Raw genomic sequence first — 26,817 nt, forward strand, 5'->3', positions numbered from 1 at the left:
ATTCTCAGTGAATACTTTGTTCTGTACAAAGTTGAATGGACTCAGTAGCATGTGAAATTGATTGTCAATCAGTGTTGCTTCCTAAGTGGACAGTTTGATTTCACAGAAATTTGATTTACTTGGAGTTATATTATGTTGTTTAAATGTTCCCTTTATTTTTTTTGAGCAGTGTATAATATAACAACAGAGTTGGAAGGGACCTTGGAGGTCTTCTAGTTCAACCTTCTGCTTAGGCAGGAAACCCTACACCACTTCATAACAAAGGTTATCCAACAACGGCTGGAAGCTGACCAAGGAGAGATTCAACCTGGAAATAAGGAAGAACTTCCTGACGGTCAGAACGATCAACCAGTGGAACAACCTACCAGAGGACGTTGTGAACTCCAATACTCTGGACATTTTAAAGAGGAAATTGGACTGCCATTTGGCTGGGATGCTATAGGGTTCCTGCTTAGGCAGGGGGTTGGACTTGATGACCCGCATGGTCCCTTCCAACTCTAACAATCAATCAATCAATCAATCAATCAATCAATCAATCAATAATAATTTATTAGATTTGTATGCCGCCCCTCTCCGAAGACTCGGGGCGGCTCACAACAATGATAAAAAACAATGTTATAATGGCACAAATCTAATATTAAAAATCATAATTAAAAACCAAACAGCACATACATACCAAACATAAATTATAATAAGCCTGGGGGAAAGATGTCTCAAATCCCCCATGCCTGGTGGTATAGATGGGTCTTAAGTAGTTTACGGAAGACAAGGAGGGTGGGAGCAGTTCTAATCTCCGGGGGGAGTTGATTCCAGAGGGCCGGGGCCACCACAGAGAAGGCTCTTCGATGGGGCCAGTCAGACATTGTTTAGTCGACGGGACCCGGAGAAGGGCAACTCTGTGGGACCTTATCGGCCGCTGGGATTCGTGCGGTAGCAGGCGGTTCCGGAGGTACTCTGGAACATCTGCTTAAAAACTTCTGCTTAAAAACTTCCAGTGTTAGAGCATTCACAACTTCTGGAGGCAAGTTGTTCCACTAATTAATTGTTCCAACTTTGTTATATTATTATGGTAATGTTCAGTATTTTCAGGTACCCCGGGCACTAGGTTAAGCCTAAGATAAACGTAAGGTGTGTTTGTCACATAAAGTGCAACATCCCACTTTTTCCAACCTCATCACTTCCAATAGGGTAATTCTGTGCATTACCTTTCACGTAGCACTGGTGAGAATGTTCCTGTAGCAAAGTGCAGTAACTCACCACTTCCTTGTGCTTGGAATCTAGCCAAGGAGCACTAGTGGGGCGCTCCACAGACTGGCTTCTGGGGGGAGAAAAAGCACCCAATAAGCCTAATCATCATCTGAAGATTAAATGTCTACCAAGTGCATGTGTTGAAGCCAGGACCATTAAAACATGAACACAACATCTGGAGATAGATTGGTCTCCAGATGTTGTATTCGTTTTAATGGTTCTGACTTCAACACAAGCGCTCAGTTAACCATACATAGTTTTATACATGCTTTTCTGTCAACTATTAGCATACTGAGTCCTGATTATCTAAGTCCAAGATCTATGCACTACACAGATGTTACTAAGTGTCTTGCATGCTTCCTCACCTGAAAAAGATATCCCGTAGAGATTTCTCTGTCTTAGAATTTATCATCTGCTCCCGTAGTACCTCCAAGGAGCAACTGTAGACAAAGACAGGACAGCGAACTCGACAGTTATCACTCAGGTCAGGCTGAGATGCTTGGCGATTGAAGGAGATGCGCCCTTCTTTTTTGGATCCAGCATCTGGATCTCCTATAGTCTGGTCAGTTTCTGAAAATTAAACACATCTTGGGGATGAAACAATTAAAATACAAATGGTTTAAAACCCCTTTAGCAATGATTTAAAATGCAAACAAAATGTGTTCTCGTTTTAACTAGGATACAACTCATATTGAACCTCAGGCGTTCAGAGCGACATGGCAGTCATGTATCGTTAATATTAAGAGGTGATATAAATAGCCACACTAGACTATAGTATATAGTTATGAATGTTTATAATTTAATGTGCTTTCTCCACTCAACATTCCCAAACTAGCATTTATAGTACAGCCAAACAGGGCAAAGAAGGTTCCTACCATCAGCCAGTGTTATGCTGACAGCTGGAAACATAGGCTTCAGCTCTTGTGCTTCTTGGGGCAATGTAAGGTCTGTCTCATTTGAGCTCTGGTCTGGCCCAGGAGCCATCAATCTCTGTACATCTGCAAAATAAAATAAGTGTAAAGGATTGCAATACCAAAATACATTCATATATGGATTCCATTTATATTGTAACTTATATTACAAGCCATCATACAGTATATAAACACTTTCTGAGGGTAAATAAAAAAGGTAAGACCCTGAACTCATCTTTAAAAAGCACAAACATTCCACTAAGAAAAAGGAATTTTCGAAACACAAAGTAAATTCAGCAACAGAGGTCGCATTATTTGTACGAATACAGGATTAGCTTTGATTAACATATCTTTTTTTAAAAATAGAGACTATATAACACAACGGGACATCAAATGTATAGCATACATGCACACACGTGCACTTAAATATGTGTAATCTGAATTAACCAAAATGAAATTATACAACACCCTCCCCCAATTTATTTAATTTCTGCTATCAAATCCAGTTCCATTGCTGAAATGAAGAAAATGAAGTGAAAAGATAAGGAATGGACTGTTATTGCTGAGCTCTATGAGCCCAGTTTATGTAAAAATAAAGTTATTTAGCCCCAATTTTTTAAATAAAAATCCTTTGTATTTGAAATATTTTAGGCTTATAATTAAAAAGCTAAGTAGATCTTTCAAGCTTAAATTCTGTTCACATCATTCACTACAATATACAGGCAAATACCTGCCTCATTTCTTTACAACTGAAGAACCAAGGCCAAACTTCTCTTGCATTCTCTAGATAGCTTTAAAAGCAGAATCCTTTACCTGAGAACATAGCTGGCAAGAAGGTAAGGAAAAGATGCTGTGGATTTACCAGCTTGGCATAACATCTCCATTGGGGAAAGAGTGTAACAGATGTTGGTGAGATATCATTTTTTGACTCCTTTATATTAAGTGGAGTCTGAAAGAGGAAACATAATTGGATTATGGCATAGCTTTCAGGTAATGGCTGTCTCATTCTCCATTCTACTCAGGGAGCAAAATGTACTGTTATTTTTTGGTACCAGAAGTTAATTGCTCCCATCATTTAGTCATTTAGACCTTAACGTCCATAAATGGGAAACCTGTGACTCTCCAGATGCTGAATTATACATTTAAATGTGTATCATAATTAGCTATTCTATTTGTTGCTGCAGGGAGTTGTGCTACAACAATATCCAAAGGTCACAAATTCTTTATCCCTGCTACATCATGAACATAGTAACTACTACATTTGCAGATCACATGAAGCTATCGTAGTTCATTTTGGCTTAATATTGTATGAACTCAATTGCTATAGGTTGCAAATCACAAATGATTTAATATTATGCATGAAATATGAACCTGGTCTACAAAACCTTGTACACTGTGCTGAGTCTTTTCATGGTAGATGCACCAATGTATTGTCTTATGAAAGCTAAGATATTACATTGAAAAAAGTTAAGGGATCATTTTCAACTAATACATAGCCTTCCCCAACCTGGGATACCTCCATAACTAAAACATGTCCATCTTGAAGAGGACCAGGCTGGAGAACCTTAAACCATCAGGGAGCTGCCAGATTTCCAGTCCAACTCTTCCATTCACTTATCTACCACGGCACATTTTAGATCAGCAGCCCCAGCCTTTGCGGGTTGATGGCCCAGCAGAGTTGGAGGAGAGGGGAGCTGGTCTATGTGAGCAGCGGCCCAGTGCGCATGCACCCAATTCAACTTGTGCAATTTAAGCTGAGCATGTGTGTACACAGGTGCCAGCTCACTCCTCACTCTTAATTTCTAGGCCTATAAGGAAACTTACAAGCCTAGAAATTCTGTGACATACTTGGAAGTTTGACATTAAGCTCACAAGGTAATTGTACCTGATATGTACTTGCAGAGGTAGCTGTATCTTTGTTGCCAAAAGAGTGATAAGTATTTTTCGGATTCTGGCATTCAGAAGGAATGGGAGCCTTTGGGAGTTCTTCTGGAAAGAAATATGTTGGTGAGGAAAGCATCAGAGGAATAGCTTAAAGAAGAACTGGCTGCTGTGTCTCTCTTACCTTGGACCATGGAGAGCTTAAATGGGGGTGGGTGGCCATCTCTGTCTCGCTGAAGCACCTGCTCCATGAAAGTTACATGATCTGTATCCAATAGTGTGATTTCCCTGTCACTGAGGTCATGCTGGAGACAGCCATGAAAGAGGCCAAGAAGCATTTCATTGGGCAAGGAAGAAGAATCCTTTACGATTCCATCGTTTTCTGCAAGATGATTAAAAACTATGAGTAATTTTTTCTCCCCCTGCTAGGAAAACACAGCAATTCACATTATATAGATCTGATAGCCTAGATAGGCAAACAGCATCTAAAGTTTCCCTACCCAGTTAAAAATAAAGCCCATACAATAGAAATTTACACAGTAAGTAATATTGACTGGCAGAGATCTTCCCATCAAGCTCATTACAGTGGTACCTCGACATACGAGTTTAATTCATGCCAGAGCCGAGCTCGTATGTCGATCAATTCGCATCTCGAACGAATGCCTTTAGACTTTGCTTTTCGCGCGGAGATAACTGGAAACATGGAATTCTTGCGCCACCTAGTGGACGCTCGGCTCGTATCCCGAATTTGAGCTCGGGTGTTGAACAGAAATTTTGCTCACGTCTTGGCTCATAACTTGGAATACTCACATGTGGAGCAGCTCGTATCTAGAGGTACTACTGTATTAAATTTTCAACATCATCAAGCTATGGCTCCAATGTCAAGTTTGCTCAAGAAACGCATATGAACAGAAAACTCTTATTAAGGCGAAAGGTTGGTGAGATGGGGATGTTCAAAAGAGGATGGCACACATTACATATGTGCTCATCTTCATTACTGCTTAATACATTTAAGAGGTGGGAAGAATTAATGAATGGATATCCTTTCCTTGATGCATATACACACAACTTGCCTCTTGTCAGCATCAAAAACCCCATCTCAATTTGCTGGCATTTTGGCAGAAGTTTCATGAGGTCAAACTGGAAAGGAATCTCATGTACACGGGAGCCACTTCGAGCATCACGACCTATAGCAAAAAATTAATAAAATGTCATATTCAGGATTAAGTCCATAGTACGTAATAAAGGAATATCTAGAAAATATTAAATAAATCTACTACCTTCTACCACAATGGGCCTTGAATCGCAAGCTGGGAAAACCCAGTCCTTATTTTGGCAAAGTTGGCTGATATACTCAAAAGAAAGCACAGTATGGATGCAGGACAGATCTCGAGGATAGATCTGAAAAAGGAATCCAAAATAAAATAGACTGGAAAACCTGTTCAGAAGGATTCAAGATAAGTTTCAAAAATGCACTCAAAACGATACAGTAATGCAAGGATAATTCAGAACCAATTATACATAGAAACATAGAAGACTGACGGCAGAAAAAGACCTCATGGTCCATCTAGTCTGCCCTTATACTATTTCCTGTATTTTATCTTACAATGGATATATGTTTATCCCAGGCATGTTTAAATTCAGTTACTGTGGATTTATCTACCACATCTGCTGGAAGTTTGTTCCAAGGATCTACTACTCTTTCAGTAAAATAATATTTTATCATGTTGCTTTTGATCTTTCCCCCAACTAACTTCAGATTGTGTCCCCTTGTTCTTGTGTTCACTTTCCTATTAAAAACACTTCCCTCCTGAACCTTATTTAACCCTTTAACATATTTAAATGTTTCGATCATGTCCCCCCTTGTCCTTCTGTCCTCCAGACTATACAGATTGAGTTCATTAAGTCTTTCCTGATACGTTTTATGCTTAAGACCTTCCACCATTCTTGTAGCCCGTCTTTGGACCCATTCAATTTTGTCAATATCTTTTTGTAGGTGAGGTCTCCAGAACTGAACACAGTACTCCAAATGTGGTCTCACCAGCGCTCTATATAAGGGGATCACAATCTCCCTCTTCCTGCTTGTTATACCTCTAGCGATGCAGCCAAGCATCCTACTTGCTTTTCCTACCGCCCGACCACACTGCTCACCCATTTTGAGACTGTCAGAAATCACTACCCACTACAAACAGTTTGTCTTATTTGTCAGTGAGACAAAACCTTCCCAATCATTTGGCTGCACAAGTTGCTTTGGCAATTGTTTCATCTACTGCCCATATACAGGAAGCATTCCCTGTCTTAATCCCTTTCAACAAAATGGATTCAGCAAAAACCACAAATTGGTTATCAGTGAAACATCTCTGCAAATGTTGCCTCCCCCCAGCACAAAAACATACCGCTTTGGGGATTTTCTGGTAAGGTAAGCCATGTAGATACTGCCAACTCTCTTGAACACCATCCACATAGCCGCTTTGAGGTTCAATCCAGCATTCTGTAACGATGTTCAGTTCCATGTCCACCTCAATTGCCTCCACTTCTGTATCATTATCTTCATCTGTAGAGAAACTTGAAAGCAAACAAGTAATGTGAAAGACTCCCCAGAAGAGTGTGAATCACAAAGTTTTTTTCCAGAAGTTGCTAAACATTAAGTCTACAGGAGGGAGAAAATGATCTTAAATACAAAAAAAATAGTCATAACTATACAGTAATCCCTCGCTACATCACGGTTCATCTTTCGCGGATTCGCTATTTCACGGGCTTTCAAAGGGGGCTTAAATCCATTGAAAATTTTAATTCCGTTAAAAATTCATACAATTCTTCTACAGCACTACTGTATTCTATGAAAGAAACTGATAGGATATCACACGTAGTTCCAGCTGAGAAACATTATTGAATGACTGATGCAAAGGGTGGGTTTTAAAAGTCAAAATACTCATTAAATACATAAAAAAATATATTTCCTCTACTTCACGGAAATTCGTTTTTCACAGGTGATCTTGGAACGCCTCCCCCCACGAAAAACGAGGGATCACTGTATTCAATCACCGTATTTTTCAGAGTATAAGATGTATCTTTCCCCACCCCCAAAAAAGACTGAAAATTTGGATGTGTCATATACTCTGAATATAGCTTTTTTGAAACTTTTTCCCCCAGCCTTTACGAGGTGCTAAAGATTTTCCTGGTTCTTCCCTGCTTGCAGGCTTGTTTTCATTGCTACTCCCTCCAAAAAGGTTTTTTTTTCAGCCCTAACAAGGTGCTTAAGATCTTCCTGGCTTCCAGGATTTTTTTATTACTACTCTGAAGAAGGTTTTTTCCTGACCTAAGTCTTTGCAGGCTTGTTTTCTTTGCTACTCCCACAGAAGAAGACTTTTTTTCCAGTCCTAACCAGGGGATAAAATGATGTGTTGAAGCTGACCATACTAAGGACCCTAGCCAGATGAATACATGGTAGGTAGATTTTTTCCCTATTTTCCTCCCTCAAAACTAAGGTGTGTCTTATATTCTGAAAAATACGGTACTTTAACACAATTTAGGTAAAATCAAATCTAGTATGCTTTAGTCTCACCCACATTTTCACCTGGCTGATACAGGCATTTCTATTACAGTGATCCCCCGAGTTTCGCGATCTCGATCTTTGCGAAACGCTATATCGCGATTTTTCCACCCGATGACGTCACTCCCTTTCTTTCTCATCTTTCTCTCTCTCTTTCTCTATCTTGCTTCTTCCTCTCTCACACTCTCTTCCTCCCTCTCTCATCTCTTTCTTTCCTTCTCTCTCTTTCTCTATCTCTCCCCCTCTTGCTCTCGAGCGGCGGGCGGCACCCAGGGAAGGTTCCTTCGGCTGCCCACCAGCTGATCTGCTCGGCAGCGCAGTAGCAGCGAGGAGCCGAAGATGGGGTTTCCCCTTTGCGTGGGCAACGGGGAAACCCCATCTTCGGCTCCTCGTTGCTACTGCACTGCCGAGCAGATCAGCTGGTGGGCGGCCGAAGGAACCTTCCCTGGGTCTTCAACTCCCAGAGCGGCGGACAAGCGGCGGGCGGAAAAGCGGCGGGCGGACAAGCGGACAAGCGGCGGACAAGCAGACAAGCGGCGGACAAGCGGGCAGGCAGGCGGCTCCTCAGCTGCTGGGTCTTCCCAGGTGCGGAAGTAAAAACACCATCTGCGCATGCGCGGCCATGGAAAAAGGGGCGCGCATGCGCAGATGGTGTTTTTACTTCCGCACCACTACATCCCGAAAAATCGATTATCGCGAGGGGTCTTGGAACGGAACCCTCGCGATAATCGGGGGATCACTGTATTGTTGTGAGCCGCCCCGAGTCTTTGGAGAGGGGCGGCATACAGATCTAATAAATTATTATTATTATTATTATTATTATTATTATTATTATTATTATTATTCCTGAGATAGTTAAAGATCCTTAAATATTAAACATATATAGTAGCTTACAAGCAAATAAGTTGGCTTTCCAGTTCAATTCCAACCCTCCTTGCCTTCAAGCTTGGGACTAAAATAAATTAACTTCAGCAATTTTAAGAGTACAGTGTTCCCTCGATTTTCGCGGGTTCGAACTTCGCAAAAAGTCTATACCACGGTTTTTCAAAAATATTGATTAAAAAATACTTCGCGGGTTTTTCCCCTATACCACGGTTTTTCCTGCCCGATGACGTCATATATCATCACCAAACTTCCGCCCACCTTTAATAAATATTTTTTTTAATAAACTTTAATAAAGAAACATGGTGAGTAATAATCTAAATGGTTTCTAAGGGAATGGGAAATTGCAATTTAGGGGTTTAAAGTGTTAAGGGAAGGCTTGTGATACTGTTCATAGCCAAAAATAGTGTATTTTCCGGGGGCGGGTCTACGGCGAGCAGGCGTGCGAGAGCAGAGCTCCGCTCTCCCAAGCCTGATTTTGCAGTTCGGGGGGTTGAAATTTGGCAGAATTTCGACGCAACCACGTTGGAGAGGTGGCTGAAGTAGCAAGGGTTCCTCCTAGCACGGAGGTGTGAAGCAAGCACCCCGTGTGTAGGAGTGAGAACCTCGCAAACCTCGAAGCAAGAGAGTCACCAAACAACATGGTGACGTTAGTGCTGTGACAGCCCAGCGTAACAGAGGAAGCAAGAGAGTGTAACTACAATCCTATTTACAAAGAAGAAGAACCCAAGTATGATAACAAAAATATATATAGTCAAATTAATGGAAGATTAAGTTAAGAGAGAGCAGCAGCGTGGGACCCACCAAAGTTGGTTAGCGGCTACTCAGCGGTGGGGGAGAAAAGACTAAAAAAAAAAAATTTCTACTGAGAAACCTGGAAGACCCGGAAGACGTTTGGAGTTAAAACCTAAAACAATAGGAGTGGACTAACAAGCACCCCGTGGAGGAGAAACCTGAAAAACAACTTAATTAACTTAACAACTGTTTGTGAGTTTGTGAGTTTCGTGACTAAAAGAAACGGTGGAGAATACTAACTTTTGAAAAAAAAGAGCCAAACGACGGAGACTGCAGGAACTACAGAATTACAGCGGTAGTGACGAGACACGGAGATACGGAGGTTGCTGAGAGATCGGAAAAGGGAAGAAGTGCTCCAGAGTTTAAAGAAGCTTAAAGAACAAATGGTAAAGAGCTGAGGTCCACGACCAGAGGAATAAATAAACAGCAGCGGTGGAGTGTGCTTGGAAGTGACGAAGGAGCCTGCAGAAGCTGACGAGATAAGCGGAAAGAGCCAAAAGAAGGTGCAGAGAAGAGGAACATCGGGGGAGGAGGAAGTTAGCTTAACTAAGCACTTATTTATATCTCTTTTCTCTCCTCTTTACCTTCCCTAAATCGAAAAAACTGACTAACTGATTCACTAATTAACTTTCTCCCTGATTAACGGATTAACTGATGACTTGCTATTTATAGCGGAAGAAAAAGAAATTTGACCGAACTTTGATTGAACTCTGATTGAACCTTGATTGAACCCTGATTGAACTCTGATATACTGAACCTGAATGTGAACTTAAAAATCTAAGGACGAAGAATTAGGTAAAACCCCACAACAAATAGAAAGGTTGATTATTATTATTTTCTGGATGAATTGAATCCCTATGAAGTGAATGGTATTAACGATACAACGAAATAAGTAATTAATCTGTATTCCTATTTCTATCTCAGCTATAACATATCTACAATATCTATACTTAGAATATATATATTAGCTTAATAATATTAATATTACTATTGAATATATTGAATTACATTGTATGAATTATACTGATCTATTGGAGTAAAGGAAGAGGGGGGAAAAAGGGGGGGAATATAAGAAAAGAACAATAACAATAACAGCTCATCAACAAGTAGCTCAATATTAAAAGTGTAACTGCGCATTATATACCTTAAGTCTAACTATATATTAGACTCATCTGATTCCAAGAAAATATTAGTCATTCAAGTTAATAATCAATTAAAAAGATTAAAATGGCAACTTTCCAGAAATATACAAAAAAACCATCTGGCTCCCCCTCAACCCAAAAATCAATAGTTAGCATGTTAGCAACAGAAAAGGCCAGCAGTACTGGTAATATTAGCAACACCCCACAAACAACGCAGGAGGCATTAATGGCAATTCAAGAAACAATGCTCAAACTGGAGGAAAAATTAGATAGGAACCATGAGGCAATGAGGGAAGATATGCAAAAAATGGACAATAAAATTGAAATAATCCATCAAATTTTGGAAAAAAATGAAAGGAGAATAGAACAAATTGAAAAGAAAGTAGAACAAAATGACAAAAAAGTAGTAACAATGGATGATAAATTGATGCAATTAAATAGAGAGTTAGAAGAATCAATAATTAATTTTGAGGTCGATAGAGCAGAATTTTACGTCAGATTCCAAAATGTAGAAGAAGAGAAAGATGAGAATTTAGTAGAGACAATGACAGAAATGATAGCTAATATATTACAAAAAGATAAACAAGAAACAGCTAATGGAATAGATGAGATTTACAGGGTGAACACTAACTACGCCCGAAAACATAAGCTTCCTAGGGAAGTACACGTGAGATGTGTAAAAAAGGAGATTAGAAATGAAATATTGAAAATTACAAAAGACGAAGCAATAATTCATAATGGGAAGGAAATCAGAGTTCTTAAGCAAATCCCAAAAAAATTAAGGGACAATCGAAGGGGATACCGACCGTTGGCAGATTTGTTAAATCAAAGTAAAATTACCTTCAGATGGTTAATTCCGGAGGGGATGCTTATCACATGGAAGAGGAAAAAAATAAAAGTAAATAACGAACTAATGGCACAAGAATTTTATGATGAATTAATAGCGGAAGAGAGGGTGGAAACAGGAAGTCAAAAAGAGATAGAAGAACCCCAGGTAGAATCAGATAGCGGGAAAGAAGGAACTTCTAAAGATATAGTACAGGAGGAAGAAAGAATATTGACAAGAGCACAGAAAGAAAACAGGACAAACAGAAGACAAATAAGGAATTAAAGGGGGATGGGAACAGAAATTAAATTAATCTCAATTAATGTAAATGGCTTAAACTCATTTATGAAAAGAAATAGTATATTCAATAAATTACAAAAACAAATTTAGACATTGTTTGTCTACAGGAAGTACACATTCCACAAAAAAATGAAAAGCAATTAGAAAATGAGAAAATTGGGAAAGTATTTACGTCCTTATCACATAACAAAAAAAGAGGGATTGCAGTTTACGTTAAAAAAGAATTAGATCCAAGGAAAATATATGCAGATAAAAAGGGAAGAACTTTAATCATGACAGTTAAAATTGTTAATGTATTTGTATCATTAGTAGTAATTTATGCACCAAATAAAAATTTAAAAAAATTCTTCTATAACTTGCACCAGAAACTGATTGAATTAGAAGTAGAAGACATTTGCATGATAGGTGACTTTAACGGTATTATTGATCCCATTAAGGATTACAAAAGTGCTAATAAAAATCGATATAAAAAAAGAAAAGTACTGCCAAAAACATTTGATCAGATGTGTGAAGAATTAAACCTGAGGGATTGTTGGAGAACAAGGAACCAAAATAAAAAAGAATATACATTCTACTCCAATGCGCACCAAAGTTGGTCTAGGATTGATATGGCGTGGGTTAATAATAAGATAGGAAACTTAATAAAACGAATTCAAATTGATAAAAACGATTGGGCTGATCATAACCCAATAAAAATTATATGGAATGAGGAGGAGAAAAAAAATAGGAGTTGGAGATTAGATCTACAATTATTAAAAGAACAAGAATATATAGATTGGATTGAAAGAGAAATGAAATTATTTTTAAAAGAAAATAACAATCCAGATACCTCCCTCCAGAATTTATGGGATACAGCAAAAGCCTATCAAAGAGGCTTAACAATAGCCTATAAATCAAGAAAAAACAAGGAAAAAAGACAAAATCAAAAAGAGTGGATATTTAAATTAGGAAAATTAGAAAAAGAATCCCAAAAAGACCCAGGAAACCCAAATATAAGGCAACAAATTATGCTGATAAAACACAAACTAGAATTAATAGAGATAGAAGAAGTAACTAAGAAACTAAGAGAAGTAAAACAAAATCAATTTGAGCACGCAAATAAACCTGGCAGATGGCTATCGTATAAATTGAGGAAAGAAAGAGAGAAGAAATTAATCCAACAATTAACAGATAAAAAAGAAATAACACATTACCAGTTAAAAAAAAAGAAAGAAATTGCATTAGAATACTATAAAGAATTGTATAGTGAAGAAAATATTAAGGAAGAAGATATATTAAAATATTTAGAGACATGTAAAATCAATTTAATAAGTAAAGAAGATAAAGAAATATTAAACAAAGAAATAACAAAAGAAGAATTGGAAAGAACAATTATGAAACAGAATAATAATAAAACACCAGGCCCAGATGGCTTCCCAATTGAATTCTATAAAGCAACATTCCATGTAACGGGAGAATTATTATTAGAAATTTATAATAAAATGTTAACGAACGGAGAATGCCCGGTATCATGGCAAGAAGCTAACATAACGCTGATACATAAAGAAGACACAGATCCAAAGTATATTAAGAATTATAGACCAATATCCCTGTTAAATGTAGACTACAAAATCTATATGGCAATAATAGCAGACAGATTTAAAAAAATATTAAACAAAATAATACACTCTGATCAGAATGGTTTCTTACCTAACAGACAAATTAGAAATAATATAAGAATTACATTAAATATGCTAGAATATTATGAAAGCCATAATGATAAGGAGTTTGCAATGCTATTTCTAGATGCTGAGAAAGCCTTCGATAACCTCAATTGGAACTTTTTCAAAAAATTAATAAATACTATGGATTTAGGAGAGAACTTTGAAAATACAATAAATAAAATATACTCCAAACAAAAGGCAAGGATAATTATAAATGGAGATTTAACCAATACATTCGATATTAAAAAAGGAGTGAGACAAGGCTGTCCACTATCTCCCTTAATATATATAATGTCTATAGAAATACTATTAAACCGAATTAGAGGGGAATCATCAATACAGGGCACCCAAATTAAACAACAAATTTATAAAACACAGGCCTTCGCTGATGATCTGGTCTTCTTCTTAGAGAATCCAGTTAGCTCAATGATATATTTAGTAAAAGAATTAGAGAACTATGGGAAAGTGGCCGGCTTAAAAATAAATAGGAACAAAACTAAAATATTAACCAAGAATTGTAATCAAGATTTAAACAAATTATTAATAAAAGAAACAGGTTTTCAAATAGAAAAGAAAATTAAATATCTAGGGATTTGGTTTACGACAAGGTATTCTTCACTGAAAGAACTAAATTATACAAAATTATTAACAAAAACAAAAGAAGATTTAGAAAAATGGTCAAAGTTAAATCTATCCTTAATGGGAAGGATCAATACAATAAAGTCTAATATACTTCCAAGGTGGCTCTATCTCTTCCAAACAGCACCAATACAACTAAACAAATCGTTCTTTGCTAAAATAAATAAAATAATTTCTAAATTTATCTGGTGCAATAAAAAACCTAGAATAAACATGAAAGCCCTACAAGATTTAAGAACAAGAGGAGGATTCGGTTTACCCAACTTAGAAATATACTACCAAGCCACTAAATTACTATGGATTAAAGAATGGGTCAACCTTGAAAATCCTAGAATTCTAACAATAGAAGGCCACGATATAAATGAAGGATGGCACGCACATTTGTGGGAAAAAGAACACTCAAAACATTCTCACTTTAAACAACACCAAATTCGAAATACACTATTGACACACTGGCGGAAAGTCAGGAAAAAACATTACAACGAAATTCCCAGATGGTTATCCACTCTAGAAGCTCAAATTCATCCAAACATAATAAGCCAAGAACAAAAAATAACCTACGAAGCCCTATTAAATACTAAAGGAAGTCTTAAAACTAGAGAAAGACTTAAAGAGGAAGGTATAGTAATAGATTGGCTTCCATATTACCAAATTCAAAGCAGATATAAAAGGGACTTGGTACAATTTGGAATATGTAATAAACAAAATGAAATAGACAAAATATTGACAGGATCTGACAAAAAATTTATAACCAAAATGTATATTTATCTATTAAACTATGAAAACATCGAAGAAATTGTTAAACCTAACATGATATCTTGGATGACCAACTTTGGATATGCAATTCAGCTAGAAGACTGGGAAAAACTATGGTCAGTTAATTATAAGATGACTTTGTCAACACCATATAAAGAAAATCTTTATAAAATGTTCTTCCGATGGCATTATGCGCCAGCACGCCTAGCCAAAATGAATGTAAACATTAGTAACAAATGTTGGAAGTGTAAAAAAGAAGTGGGAACATACTACCACATATGGTGGCAATGTAACGAAGCAAAAAAATTTTGGATTCAAATTAGGGCATGGATGGAAGAAATATTGGGCTATAAAATTGAAATAAAACCGGAAATGTATTTATTAGGCATAATTAGAGGCAAACATAGCAAAGAAAATTACTACTTAATAAATCACTTACTTACTGCTGCAAGATTAGCATATGCACAAGTCTGGAAACAAGATAAGATTCCAAACAAAGAAACGGTAATTAAAAAAATATTAGACTGCGCCAAATTTAGCAAATTAACATACGAAATTCAAAATCAACAAAATAAGGACTATTACAAAGTGTGGGAAAAAATTTACAACTGGGTGGAAATCAAGAAAAAGGTATAGTAAATAGAATTGTTAAAAAATAAATCTTGTAAATATATTAAGTGTAAATGTTTAATGTTGTATTGTTTGATGTCTAAATGTTTGTAAGTCATATAAATAAAATATATATATATATATATATATATAGATACTGTTCATAGCCAAAAATAGTGTATTTACTTCCGCATCTCTACTTCGCGGAAATTCAACTTTCACGGGCGGTCTCGGAACGCATCCCCCGCGAAAATCGAGGGAATACTGTATATATCTATATATTGCTTAGTTTATAGAACTCAAAACTAAAACAATTGTGCTCCTGGCCAATTTATTAGTGGCAGGGTGAATATACAGTGTATATTAGTCATTACATATTCATTGTGAAATTTTTACAGACTTCTTTATTGCATCAAGCTTTCACAATTCATTTTATGGAATGGCTTTCAATTTTAGCACAGAGCGCTATGCAGCGATAAAAGCAAAATATGGCAATCCAATCAACAATTTTATACATGAATCCAATGATGATGTCATTTTAAAGCACTGTAATTAATTTCAAGTTCTGGAGAAACATAGTTGTAGGTCTTTGGCAAAGATTGCCCAAGGGTCTGCTTTAAACTCAGGAGACCTAAGGAGTGTTAGTCCATAGATAGAAAAAAATAGCTATTCATTTGTGATCATTTTGGAGAGAAGTGGGGTGATTCAGAGTCTGGAATTCATAAAGACACATAACAAGCAAACACAATAATGAGAGTAAATTTATAAATACCAAAACCTCAGATTTGCAATGAAGAGGGCATCTTATTGATCAATAGGATAAAAACTAAGGATTATATGGTAATATTAATTCTGTACGTCAGCACTGTCTTATATTAAATAAAAAAAAGAAAAGAATTATGGGATCTTCAAGTCAGTTATGGGGAGGAGTGGGGAGGAGTGAGGTGGAGAATCTTGTGCGCACCAAAGTCTCCTTTGCAGTAGATAAAAGCTATTGGTTGGTGCTCTGCCAGCGTGTCTCAACTGTCCGTAATTACAGGGTAATTAGTCCAGGAAGACACACACCACACGATAAAAGGAAAACCCAAAAGTTTTTATAAACAGAAAAACAGAAACAGCTCCCTTTTTAAATGTCAAAGGGATTTTCTGGTACACACAAGGCACAGGTTAAATGCAATCCAATTGCTCACCCAATAACTGGGAAATTGAGTCCAATTCTAAAGTCCAGAGAGTCCACACACACAATCCTGAACAGCAAAAACCACGATCTTGACGAAACAATGAATCAGATAAATTGCCATGAGGCTAAAACACCAGGCTGCACTTTTATCTGTAGCACTAATTACAGCAGCCCCACCCAACCACAGGTGGCCTCATTTTCTCTTGTAATAATCCTTCAGTTGTTGTCTACTATGCATCACTCTACGCATGCGTGGATGTGTCATTAATTCTTATTCGGAATCCAGGGATGATACAGATGACTGATCTCCTCCTGGGCTGTCTGCCAAACTCCCCTCTTCCCTGTCACTCACGCTTCCTTGGTCAGAGGAGACTTTGTCGGCAGATTCTACTGGAAGCAAAACAGGCCTGCAGCATGTGGATGTCTCCCCCACATCCACCTCCACATTCCTTGGGGCAGGAGCTGGGCCAGAGCTAACCACAACAGTTGGTATATTCACGGGTATCAAACTTGCCGCATCAGATTGCTGTCATGTGATGTATTGTGACTTTTCCCATTTGCGGAGCTGGGGTGGGCGTGGCCTGCATGTGACGTATCCAGCCCGTGGGCCGACATTTTGACACCCTTAGTATAGTTAGTTGCTCCTTGAAAGCCTTCTAGTCAGGCACATTCTTACGATGGCTACAACAGGACCTGGGTGATTTGATTCCTTGTATCTTTCTTTTAGGGCCAGGACTTCTCTTCTTACCTGTCTTTGGTAGATGTAGCATGTGGCGGGAATATCACGTATTGGACAATGCAGGTGTGCTTCTCATTGCCACTCACTCTTGTGGAGTCACTCTGTTGGGGGGGAAAAAACTCCAAATTTGACATGCTCTTTCGCCACTTCTCTCCTAGCACAATGAGGTTCTAAGACTAGAAGCGATGCAGTACCAATTTTCCATAAATTCTTTGGTCAAATCAAGAGCAGATTTTCCTCACAGTGCAATTTAATATGCCTTTTTTGGATGAGAGACTACGGAGAAAAAATACTTTGACAGTTATCTATGAATATCCCTTTCACAGTATTCCTCTACACCAGTGATGGCGAACCTTTTTTTCCTTGCATGCCAAAACAGTGTGGGCGTGTGCTATTTACGCATGCGCAAGTGCCCACACCCATAATTCAATGCCTGGGGAGGGCGAAAACAGTTTCCCACACCCCCCGGAGGCCCCAATTTCCTTGTGAGCAGAAAAATGTGGCATCACTAGAAGATAACATACTATTTATTTATGGTATGTCTGTGTGTATGTCTGGTTTAATAATGGGGTTTTAAAATGTTTTTAAAATTTATTAGATTTGTCATGAATTGTTTAATTGTATGCTGTGAGCCGCCCTGAGTCTACGGAGAGGGGCGGCATACAAATCAAAACAAACAAACAAACAAACAAACAAATAAACAAACAAACAAACAAACAAATAACAAAATAAAACCAGCAACAGGATTTACCTTCATAGGCAGTTCTTGGACCATACTGACAATCCCTTCACCACTGGAAGCAAAATGGAAGCCTTCAGACAAGCGCATCCTGCATTGTTCCAAAGAGAAGAATAGGTTACAAGACTATTAAGACAGAACATTTTGTCCACCCAGCACAACGTTCTTTTCCCACACTTAGTTCTCAACTTACAACCGTTCACTTAGTGACCGTTCAAGGTTACAACAGCACTGAAAAAGTGACTTATGACCAATTTCCCAGACTTATGACGATTGCAGCTTCCCCACGGTCATGTGATTTACATTCAGATGCTTGACAACTGACTCACATTTATGGTTGTCATGTCCCAGGGTCATGTGACCATCCTTTGCCGCATTCTGACAATCAAGGTCAATGGGGTAGCTACATTCACTCAAGAACCAGGTTACTAATTTATCATCTGCAGTGGTTCACTTAACAAATGTGGCAAGGAAAGTTGCAAAAAATGGGTGAAAACTCACTTAACAAATTTTTCACTTAGCAACATAGATTTTGGGCTTAATTGTGGTTGTAAGTTGAGGACTACCTGTACTAGCAAAAGCAACTGACCTTCAGAGAAAGAAGTGACTCAGATATAATTGCTGTTTACAAATATAATTTACTTTTATAGCTCCCCTATTTGTAGATTCCAACATATCCCAAGACCAAAGAGGTACTTACTCAGTGAGAGTGGAAAGCAGTTGGGCCACAGCGGTGATGGGCACTGCTGGGACCAGCCCTGACTGTACACACCAGATCCAGCGCTGGTGATAAAAATAGCGAGATAAGGAGGCTAGGGTAGAGGAAGCTGTGCGGTTGGCCACCATAGTAAGCGGACCTGACATGGGAGGATTCTCCAAGGGTAAAAGACATGGAACATGATAGTCAGAGGGCAGCTTTTCATATCTGAGAATGAGAAAGAAGGATTGGGACAGCAGGTGATCATGGAGTTGGATTTTTCATTATAAGTTTAATACACTATCTGTGCAAGACATATGAGCTGGATGTTTCTGAATTATTCCCAGTATCTCTAACCAGCATGACCAGAAAATGATTTACTGGTTTATTATGGTCATAAATTACACTACCAGTCTCTGTCTCTTCTTGCATATTCTCCTCTTTTTTATTTTAAAATTTAAAAAGAACTTTGTAAGATTCAAGAATCAAAGGGACTATGCATAGAAAACAAAATGTCCCCATTTATGCAACAGGGAAATGTTGTACCCCAAACACATTTTATGAACCCAAAGACCTGTTAAGTGGTCTATTTGCAATGCATGGTGTATATAATTCTTTCAATAATATCTTGATATACATTTATGTGAATGAATTAAGGTTAAAGCACAGAGGAAGCTCACAACTCCCCCCTCCCCCCTTTGTTTTGGAAGCAAGCAATATGGAATAGGATAGGATAGGATAGGATAGGATAGAACAGAACAGAATTTTATTGGCTAAGTGTGATTGGACACACAAGGAATTTGTATTGGTGCATATGCTCTCAGTTATATATAAAAGAAAAGTTGATCAAGACATTCCCATTACACACAGCCATCCATTGTCCATTGGAAAAAGGAATACAAAAACTACAGCCAAAGTGATCTGGAAAACAGCAGCTAGGCTAAGGCAACTGCACCTGTGGGAATTAACATTCTGCCCATAGGGATGTAAGCAGTAATGGGAAGCCGAAATTTTTATTGCCACACTGTGGGTGTGGCTTATTTTGTGGGTGTGGCTTAATGATCATGTGACTGGGTAGGAGTGGCTTGCCAACCATGTGACCAGGTGGGAGTGGCTTGAACGATCATTATTGTTCAAGTGAACTGTTAAGTCCTCGACTTACAACCTTACCAGTGTTGCTCGCTGGGGTGACAATTTGCTTCGCATTTCCCGCGTTCTCCTTCCTGGGTCACTCCTCCCCACCTCAAGCTGGGTAGCTAGGCGAACGGAAGCATAAATGCTGCCAGCACCGCTTCCGCCCACACCTTCTGATTGCACCTCAGGCAGGAGGTGGCCGCATGAGGCTGGAAGGGAGCTGGGCAGGAGAAAGGGAAGCTCATCCGAGGCCAGGAAGGAGGAAAGGGGAAAAAAGCAAGGAGTGCAGACGCAGCAGCAGCAGGGGGGGAAAAGGAGAGCTGAACCAAGACCAGTAATCCAGGAAGTGACAGCCGCCGATCAGCTGGAGCTGCGCACACATCTTCATTTCTGCCGATGGAACTGTGTTCCACCCCGCCCTGCATGCTGCCCACCCCTGGATGTAAGTACACATGTACATATGCTCCATACGTAATTTATGTATTTATTTATTAGATTTGTATGCCGCCCCTCTCCGAAGACTCGAGGCGGCTCACAACAGCAATAAAAACGATATAGCAGAGGAACAAATCTAATATTAAAAACATATAAAACCCTATCATTGTCACATTGTCATTGTTGTTAGCCGCCCCGAGTCTACGGAGAGGGGCGGCATACAAATCCATTAAATTATTATTATTATTTAAAAAACCAAACAGATACACATTCATACACAGCACATTCATACCAAATAGATAGTGTCTCAACTCCCCCATGCCTGGCGGTATAAGTGAGTCTTGAGTAGTTTACCTGATAAGGAGTTTTTCCAGAGGCTTATGCAATACTATAAGGCAAGGTCTGTCTGAGAGGGGTGGTTGTGCCATAGACAAACAAGATGATTTTGATGGGGAACTGCTGCCAAGGACCTTCCGCTTTACTTTTGGAGTGGCCTCTTTGCTCTGTACTCTGTGGGGGAAACGTAACTGGAGGATGCAATCTCTCAGTTCTTCTACTATCTGTTGAAAGGTAAGTAGATAGGAAGAAATCAGGTTTATATAAGGAACTGCCTCCACGCATAAGGACAGCAACTTTTGCAGACCCTGAACTCCTTTTGTAGCACCCGTTCCCCTGCATTCCAACATTTTACCGCATATTATAAGGCATTAGTGGGGGGGTCAGAGGTCAACCTCGAGGTCTCTCCCTTGTGGGGTGCCTCAGGGGTCGGTCCTCTCCCCCCTGCTATCCCAGCGACCGGTTAGGTCCCACAGAGTTGGCCTTCTCCGGGTCCCGTCGACTAAACAATGTCGTCTGGCGGGACCCAGGGGAAGAGCCTTTTCTGTGGTGGCTCCAACCCTCTGAAACCAGCTCCCCCCAGAGATTAGGATTGCCCCCACCCTCCTTGCCTTTCGTAAACTCATTAAAACCCACCTCTGCCGTCAGGCATGGGGAAATTGAAACATCTCCCCCTTGCCCATGTAGTTTTGGTCTATGATTGATTGTGTGCTTGTTTTTTATATATATTGGGGGTTTTTATATATATTTTATGGACTTTTTAACCTAAAACTGTAAATTAGATTGCTAAATATTAGATTTGTTACTATGTACTGTTTTTGCCATTGTTGTGAGCCGCCCCGAGTCTGCGGAGAGGGGTGGCATATAAATCCAATAAATCTAATCTAATCTAATCTAATTATTATGATATTCACTTAATTTTTGTAACACGTAAACGTATTTATTATCTAGGCTTTTGTTATGTTATGAACTTCATTTGGCTTTTTAAAAGTTGAATTGTAGTGTGAATGTTACAAAAATAATGAGAAAAATGCACATATTGAAAATAAATTTAAATAATAAAAACAACGTAGCCATATTCAGTCCCAGAATTCCCCCAGAGCAGCAAGCCTTGTTCTTGACAACAATGCCTTAAACGTTTTGTTAATAAATTCATCAGTGCCACAAGGAACTGGTTTATTTCAAAGCTGATCTAAAAAGCCAAATCCCATTTCTTCCTAACACATTCTAGTTAGAAATGACTTGTTTTGTAAAATATTATCATGGGGAAAGTGATTCCTTCAGCTACCTTCAGGTATTGATTCCTAAATTCTATTTAAGGTCTGGAGGAGACGCTTATAACATGACCCCAAGTTTTTCATACGCAACCTAAAAATACAGATGCAAAACATTCTTCTTAAATATTTTAAAGGGTTAAATAAGATGCAGGAGGGAAGTGTTTTTAATAGGAAAGTGAACACTGAAGCAGTGGAAGTGATGTGCCGGTGTCTGGAAGCTGTTGGGGCCTGGATGGGTGTCAACAGACTCAAACTCAACCCTGATAAGACGGAGTGGCTGTGGGTTTTGCCTCCCAAGGACAATCCCATCTGTCCGTCCATTACCCGGGGGGGGGGAATTATTGACCCCCTCGGAGAGGGTCCGCAACTTGGGCGTCCTCCTCGATCCACAGCTCACATTAGGGAACCATCTTTCAGCTGTGGTGAGGGGGGCCAGGTTCGCCTGGTGCACCAGTTGCGGCCCTATTTGGACCGGGACTCACTGTTCACAGTCACTCATGCCCTCATCACCTCGAGGTTCGACTTCTGTAACGCTGTCTACATGGGGCTACCTTTGAAAAGTGTTCGGAAACTTCAGATCGTGCAGAATGCAGCTGCAAGAGCAGTCATGGGCTTCCCCAGGTATGCCCATGTTACACCATCACTCCGCAGTCTGCATTGATTGCCGATCAATTTCCGGTCACAATTCAAAGTGTTGGTTATGACCTTTAAAGCCCTTCATGGCATCGGACCAGAATATCTCCGAGACCACCTTCTACCGCACGAATCCCAGCAACCGATTAGGTCCCACAGAGTGGGCCTTCTCCGGGTGCCGTCAACTAAACAATGTCATTTGGCGGGCCCCAGGGGAAGAGCCTTCTCTGTGGCGGTCCCGACACTCTGGAACCAGCTCCCCCCAGAGATTAGAACTGCCCCTACCCTCCTTGCCTTTCGTAAACTCCTTAAAACCCACCTTTGTCGTCAGGCATGGGGGAACTGAGATATCTCCCCCGGGCCTATACAATTTATGTATGGTATGTTTGTATGTATGTTTGCTTAATAATGGGGGTTTTTAAATACTTTAAATTGTAAATTATTAGATTTGTCATGAACTGTTTTATTGTGTTGTGAGCCGCCCCGAGTCTACGGAAAGGGGCGGCATACAAATCTAATAAATAAATAAATAAATAAATAAATAAATAAAGAACAAGGGGACACAATCTGAAGTTAGTTGGGGGAAAGATCAAAAGCAACATGAGAAAATATTATTTTACTGAAAGAGTAGTAGATCCTTGGAACAAACTTCCAGCAGACGTGGTAGATAAATCCACAGTAACTGAATTTAAACATGCCTGGGATAAACATATATCCATCCTAAGATAAAATACAGAAAATAGTTTAAGGGCAGACTAGATGGACCATGAGGTCTTTTTCTGCCGTCAGACTTCTATGTTTCTATGTTTCTTGCCAATCCTAAAACTTTATTCCAAGGCTAACATTCAGCAAGCACATTTTAGCTATGTGGGGGTTTGGTTTTTTTTGCAATTCTAAATAATGTTCACTGTGACTCAACCAACCTATTAAGCAACTCACTTTATTCCTGAGTTTTGCAAGTGTCCCAATGGGGAAACCCAGCCGAAGAACCATGCAGGGAGCTTTGGAAATAATCCTCACCACATAAAATGAAAAAGGAGGCAGATCTTCAGAGCTACAGAACAAGAAAGAAATAGAAAACTGAAAAAAATGTATTGTGGTAACAATAATAAGTGAAGGGACATTTTTATCATATTTGTTGGACACGTGTAAAAAAGGCAAAAAAGTTTTTGGACACAAATACATGCACTAATTCAGCAGAATTTAAGGATTAAAGTATAACTCAAACCGGGGACTTTTCCTTTGGGAATAAATGCAATGGTGGCAAGAAAGGTGGTAAAAATAGGGCAAAACTCACTTAACAAATGTCTTGTTTAGCTACAGAAATTTTGGGTTTACTCATGGTTGCAAGTAGGCAGGGGCGAAATGCTTTAAGAGTTATTTGCTTAACATGGCTGGCTCAATCTTATGCAAAAATCTTCTATCCCCGTTCTCCCCTCTGCCACCGAATCCCCTCACCTGTGCATGAGCTTGACATAAGAGTAGCCTTCTACCAGCACAAAGCTACTCCAGTCACGCAGCAAAGAAGTCAGAGCTGAATGGGAAATGCGACACTGGATGGTGCTGTAACGACCATTGTTGCCTGGGGTGTGCAAATGCTTTGGGACCGGCCTGTCAAAAAAGATCAAAGAGTTATTTAGTGCCTGCTATTCAGGTACCATCATTATCCCACATTCTCCCTACCCCAGGTAACGTTCACATGCAAGACCTTATTTATTTATTTTATTTATTTATTCATTAGATTTGTATACCGCCCCTCTCCGTAGACTCGGGGCGGCTAACAACAATAATAAGACAATATAAACAAATCTAATATTTAAGTTTAAGTTAAATTAAGAAACCCTAATTTGAGAAACCAATCATACATACAGACATACCAAGCATAAATTTTATAAGCCTAGGGGGAAGGGAATATCTAAATTCCCCCATGCCTGACGACAGAGGTGGGTTTTAAGGAGCTTACGAAAGGCGAGGAGGGTGGGGGCAACTCTAATCTCTGGGGGGAGTTGGTTCCAGAGGGTCGGGGCTGTCACAGAGAAGGCTCTTCCCCTGGGTCCCACCAGACGGCATTGTTTAATTGACGGGACCCGGAGAAGGCCAACTCTATGGGACCTAACTGGTCACTGGGATTTGTGGGGCAGAAGGCGGTCCCGGAGATATTATTGATCAACCTCTGTTGTCTCTCAACCTTCAGTAACAACACGATGGCTGGCAAGCTCTGGAACATGTTAAATACCATGAAATGATACAAGTCTTGTATGTTTTCCTGCACGTACATGTCATGTTCCAAGAGGATAACAATGCGGTGCATGTGCAACCACCTCTGCCAGAGATTGGCATCCATCGACAGGATGGGTTTCCAGTAGGCTGCAAACTGTGAGTGACTGGAGTCTGAGCTACTGTGCTGCAAGGACAGGACCTGAAAATGGCAGAAATCGTATTTCATGAATCTGGTTGCATCTGTGCAGCTGGCTGCTTAAACATTTTAGAAAATAACACATGGGGCAGTTACAGGTAGTCCCCGACTTACAACAGTTCATTTAGTGGCCGTTCAAAGTTACGACAGAACTGAAAAGAAGTGATTTCCTGACCATTTTTCACACTTAACAATCTTCATTAGCAACCCCATGATCATGTGATCAACATTTGGATACTTGTCAATTGGTTCATAATTACGATGGCTGCAGTGTCCCAGGGTCATGTGATCATCTTTTGTAACCTCCTGGCAAGTGCAAGTCAAGTTTCACTTAACAACCATATAACTTAACAACTGCATTCACTTAACCATGACAAGAAAGGTGGTAAAATGGGGCAAAACTCATTTAACAAATGTCTCACTTAACAACAGAATTTTTGGGCTCCATGGTGATTATAGGTTGAGGAATAGCTGTATTTAGCTCTGCTGGCTTGGGAATTCTGGGAGCTGAAGTCCACCTATCTTAAAGTGGCCAAGGTTGAGAAACACTGCTATAGCCTATACTCAATTTTATTGGTATTAGAATCTTAATAGAAACATAGAAACATAGAAGACTGACGGCAGAAAAAGACCTCATGGTCCATCTAGTCCATCTAGTTTCATTATTAGTTTGCCCCTTATCATCAACAACTACATCTATTTTATTTACAGCTCCCTTTTCATAAGCTTCCAGAAACTGATTTATCCTCACTGGTCGGGGACAGAAATCCTCCACATCTGGTACATCTCTGTCCCCTTTACCTAGTTTAAATGCCTGTCCAAAAAAGTTCTGAATTCCTCACCGAGCACCTGGGTACCTCTGTATGATGGATGCAAACCATCCCTCTCAAACAACTCCCTATTAGACCACCTACTGACATCATGACTTACATAACCAAAACCTTCAGCTTTACACCACTGCCTTAACCACACATTAAACTCTCTGATACAACTTGTTTTACCCTCCTGGCCACAAACCGGTAACACCTCTGAGAAAGTCACTGAATCAGTTATTTTACCCAGCTCCACACTTAGACATTGAAAATCTCTTTTTACTACATTAACATTTCTCTGGGACAAATCGTTTGTGCCAAGATGCACCACCACATCAACTTTATTACCTTTACTCACAGCCTTGACAATGTTTGTAATCCGCCTCCTGTCCCTGTGGGCAGTGGCTCCTGGAAGACACCTCATCACCTTCACCACATCCTTCCTCTGTCCCAAATCAACACCTCTGACAATCGAGTCACCCACAAGAACATGTGTCCTCTCTTTATTTCTACTAACTGGACTTGGTTTGGTGACACTATGCTCCTCATTTACAACAACTTCTCCTTTGAACATCCCCTCATTCTCCGCCTGAGGGGCCTTGCTAATATCTACAACATCCTTACTATTTAAATCCGCAAGAACATTATAAATCCGCAAGAACATTATAAAAAAAAATAATATTTGCAATTTGTATGTTTCTGAGATTATACAACTTTGCTGGTTGGGAAATTCTGAGAATTGAAGTCCACCCATAAAAAAGAAAAGAAAAGAAGCTGTATCATCTCATTTCAATAAATGGCATACTACAATAGCCAGTAATGATAGCTCTAATAGAAATAGAAATAGCATTTAGACATATACCGCTTCACAGTGTTTTACAGCCCTCTCTAAGCAGTTTATAGAGTAAGTATATCACCCCCAGTAATCTGGGTCCTCATTTTACCCACCGGAAGGATGGAAGACTGAGTCAACCTTGAGCCTGGTGAGATTTGAACTCTGGTAAACTACAGCCAGCAGTCAGCAGAAGCAGCTTGCAGTACTGCACTCTAACCATTGCGCCACCAAGGCTCAATACAATGAGCAATACGAAGAGCAGAGTAAATAAGTGATATATAGAATATTTGTTTGGCATGATAATTTAGCACAGCTGATCTTACTGTAACATTTGTCTAC

General features: G+C 39.3%; 1 protein-coding gene across 7 annotated transcripts in view; it reads right to left on the reverse strand.

Annotated features, from left to right (window-relative positions):
- The window catches only part of SZT2 (SZT2 subunit of KICSTOR complex), a 120,331-nt gene that overhangs the window by 70,971 nt on the left and 22,543 nt on the right, over positions 1-26,817 (reverse strand). For 4 of the 7 annotated variants that reach the window (XM_070745060.1, XM_070745059.1, XM_070745056.1 and 1 more), the window contains exons 12-27: positions 24,692-24,834; positions 23,874-24,026; positions 23,355-23,469; positions 20,524-20,729; positions 18,604-18,828; positions 17,916-17,994; positions 17,174-17,265; positions 6,437-6,605; positions 5,321-5,441; positions 5,114-5,227; positions 4,225-4,422; positions 4,045-4,148; positions 2,973-3,108; positions 2,124-2,246; positions 1,614-1,818; positions 1,206-1,318 (exon numbers count right to left, since the gene is read on the reverse strand). In XM_070745060.1, coding sequence (XP_070601161.1) covers positions 1,206-1,318; positions 1,614-1,818; positions 2,124-2,246; positions 2,973-3,108; positions 4,045-4,148; positions 4,225-4,422; positions 5,114-5,227; positions 5,321-5,441; positions 6,437-6,605; positions 17,174-17,265; positions 17,916-17,994; positions 18,604-18,828; positions 20,524-20,729; positions 23,355-23,469; positions 23,874-24,026; positions 24,692-24,834 — 2,296 coding nt within the window. The remainder of the gene's footprint in view (positions 1-1,205; positions 1,319-1,613; positions 1,819-2,123; positions 2,247-2,972; positions 3,109-4,044; positions 4,149-4,224; positions 4,423-5,113; positions 5,228-5,320; positions 5,442-6,436; positions 6,606-17,173; positions 17,266-17,915; positions 17,995-18,603; positions 18,829-20,523; positions 20,730-23,354; positions 23,470-23,873; positions 24,027-24,691; positions 24,835-26,817) is intronic. The other 3 variants (XM_070745062.1, XM_070745057.1, XM_070745058.1) reach the window with 2 other exon arrangements.

Source organism: Erythrolamprus reginae, chromosome 3 (assembly GCF_031021105.1).
Source record: "Erythrolamprus reginae isolate rEryReg1 chromosome 3, rEryReg1.hap1, whole genome shotgun sequence".
Taxonomy (NCBI): domain Eukaryota; kingdom Metazoa; phylum Chordata; class Lepidosauria; order Squamata; family Dipsadidae; genus Erythrolamprus; species Erythrolamprus reginae.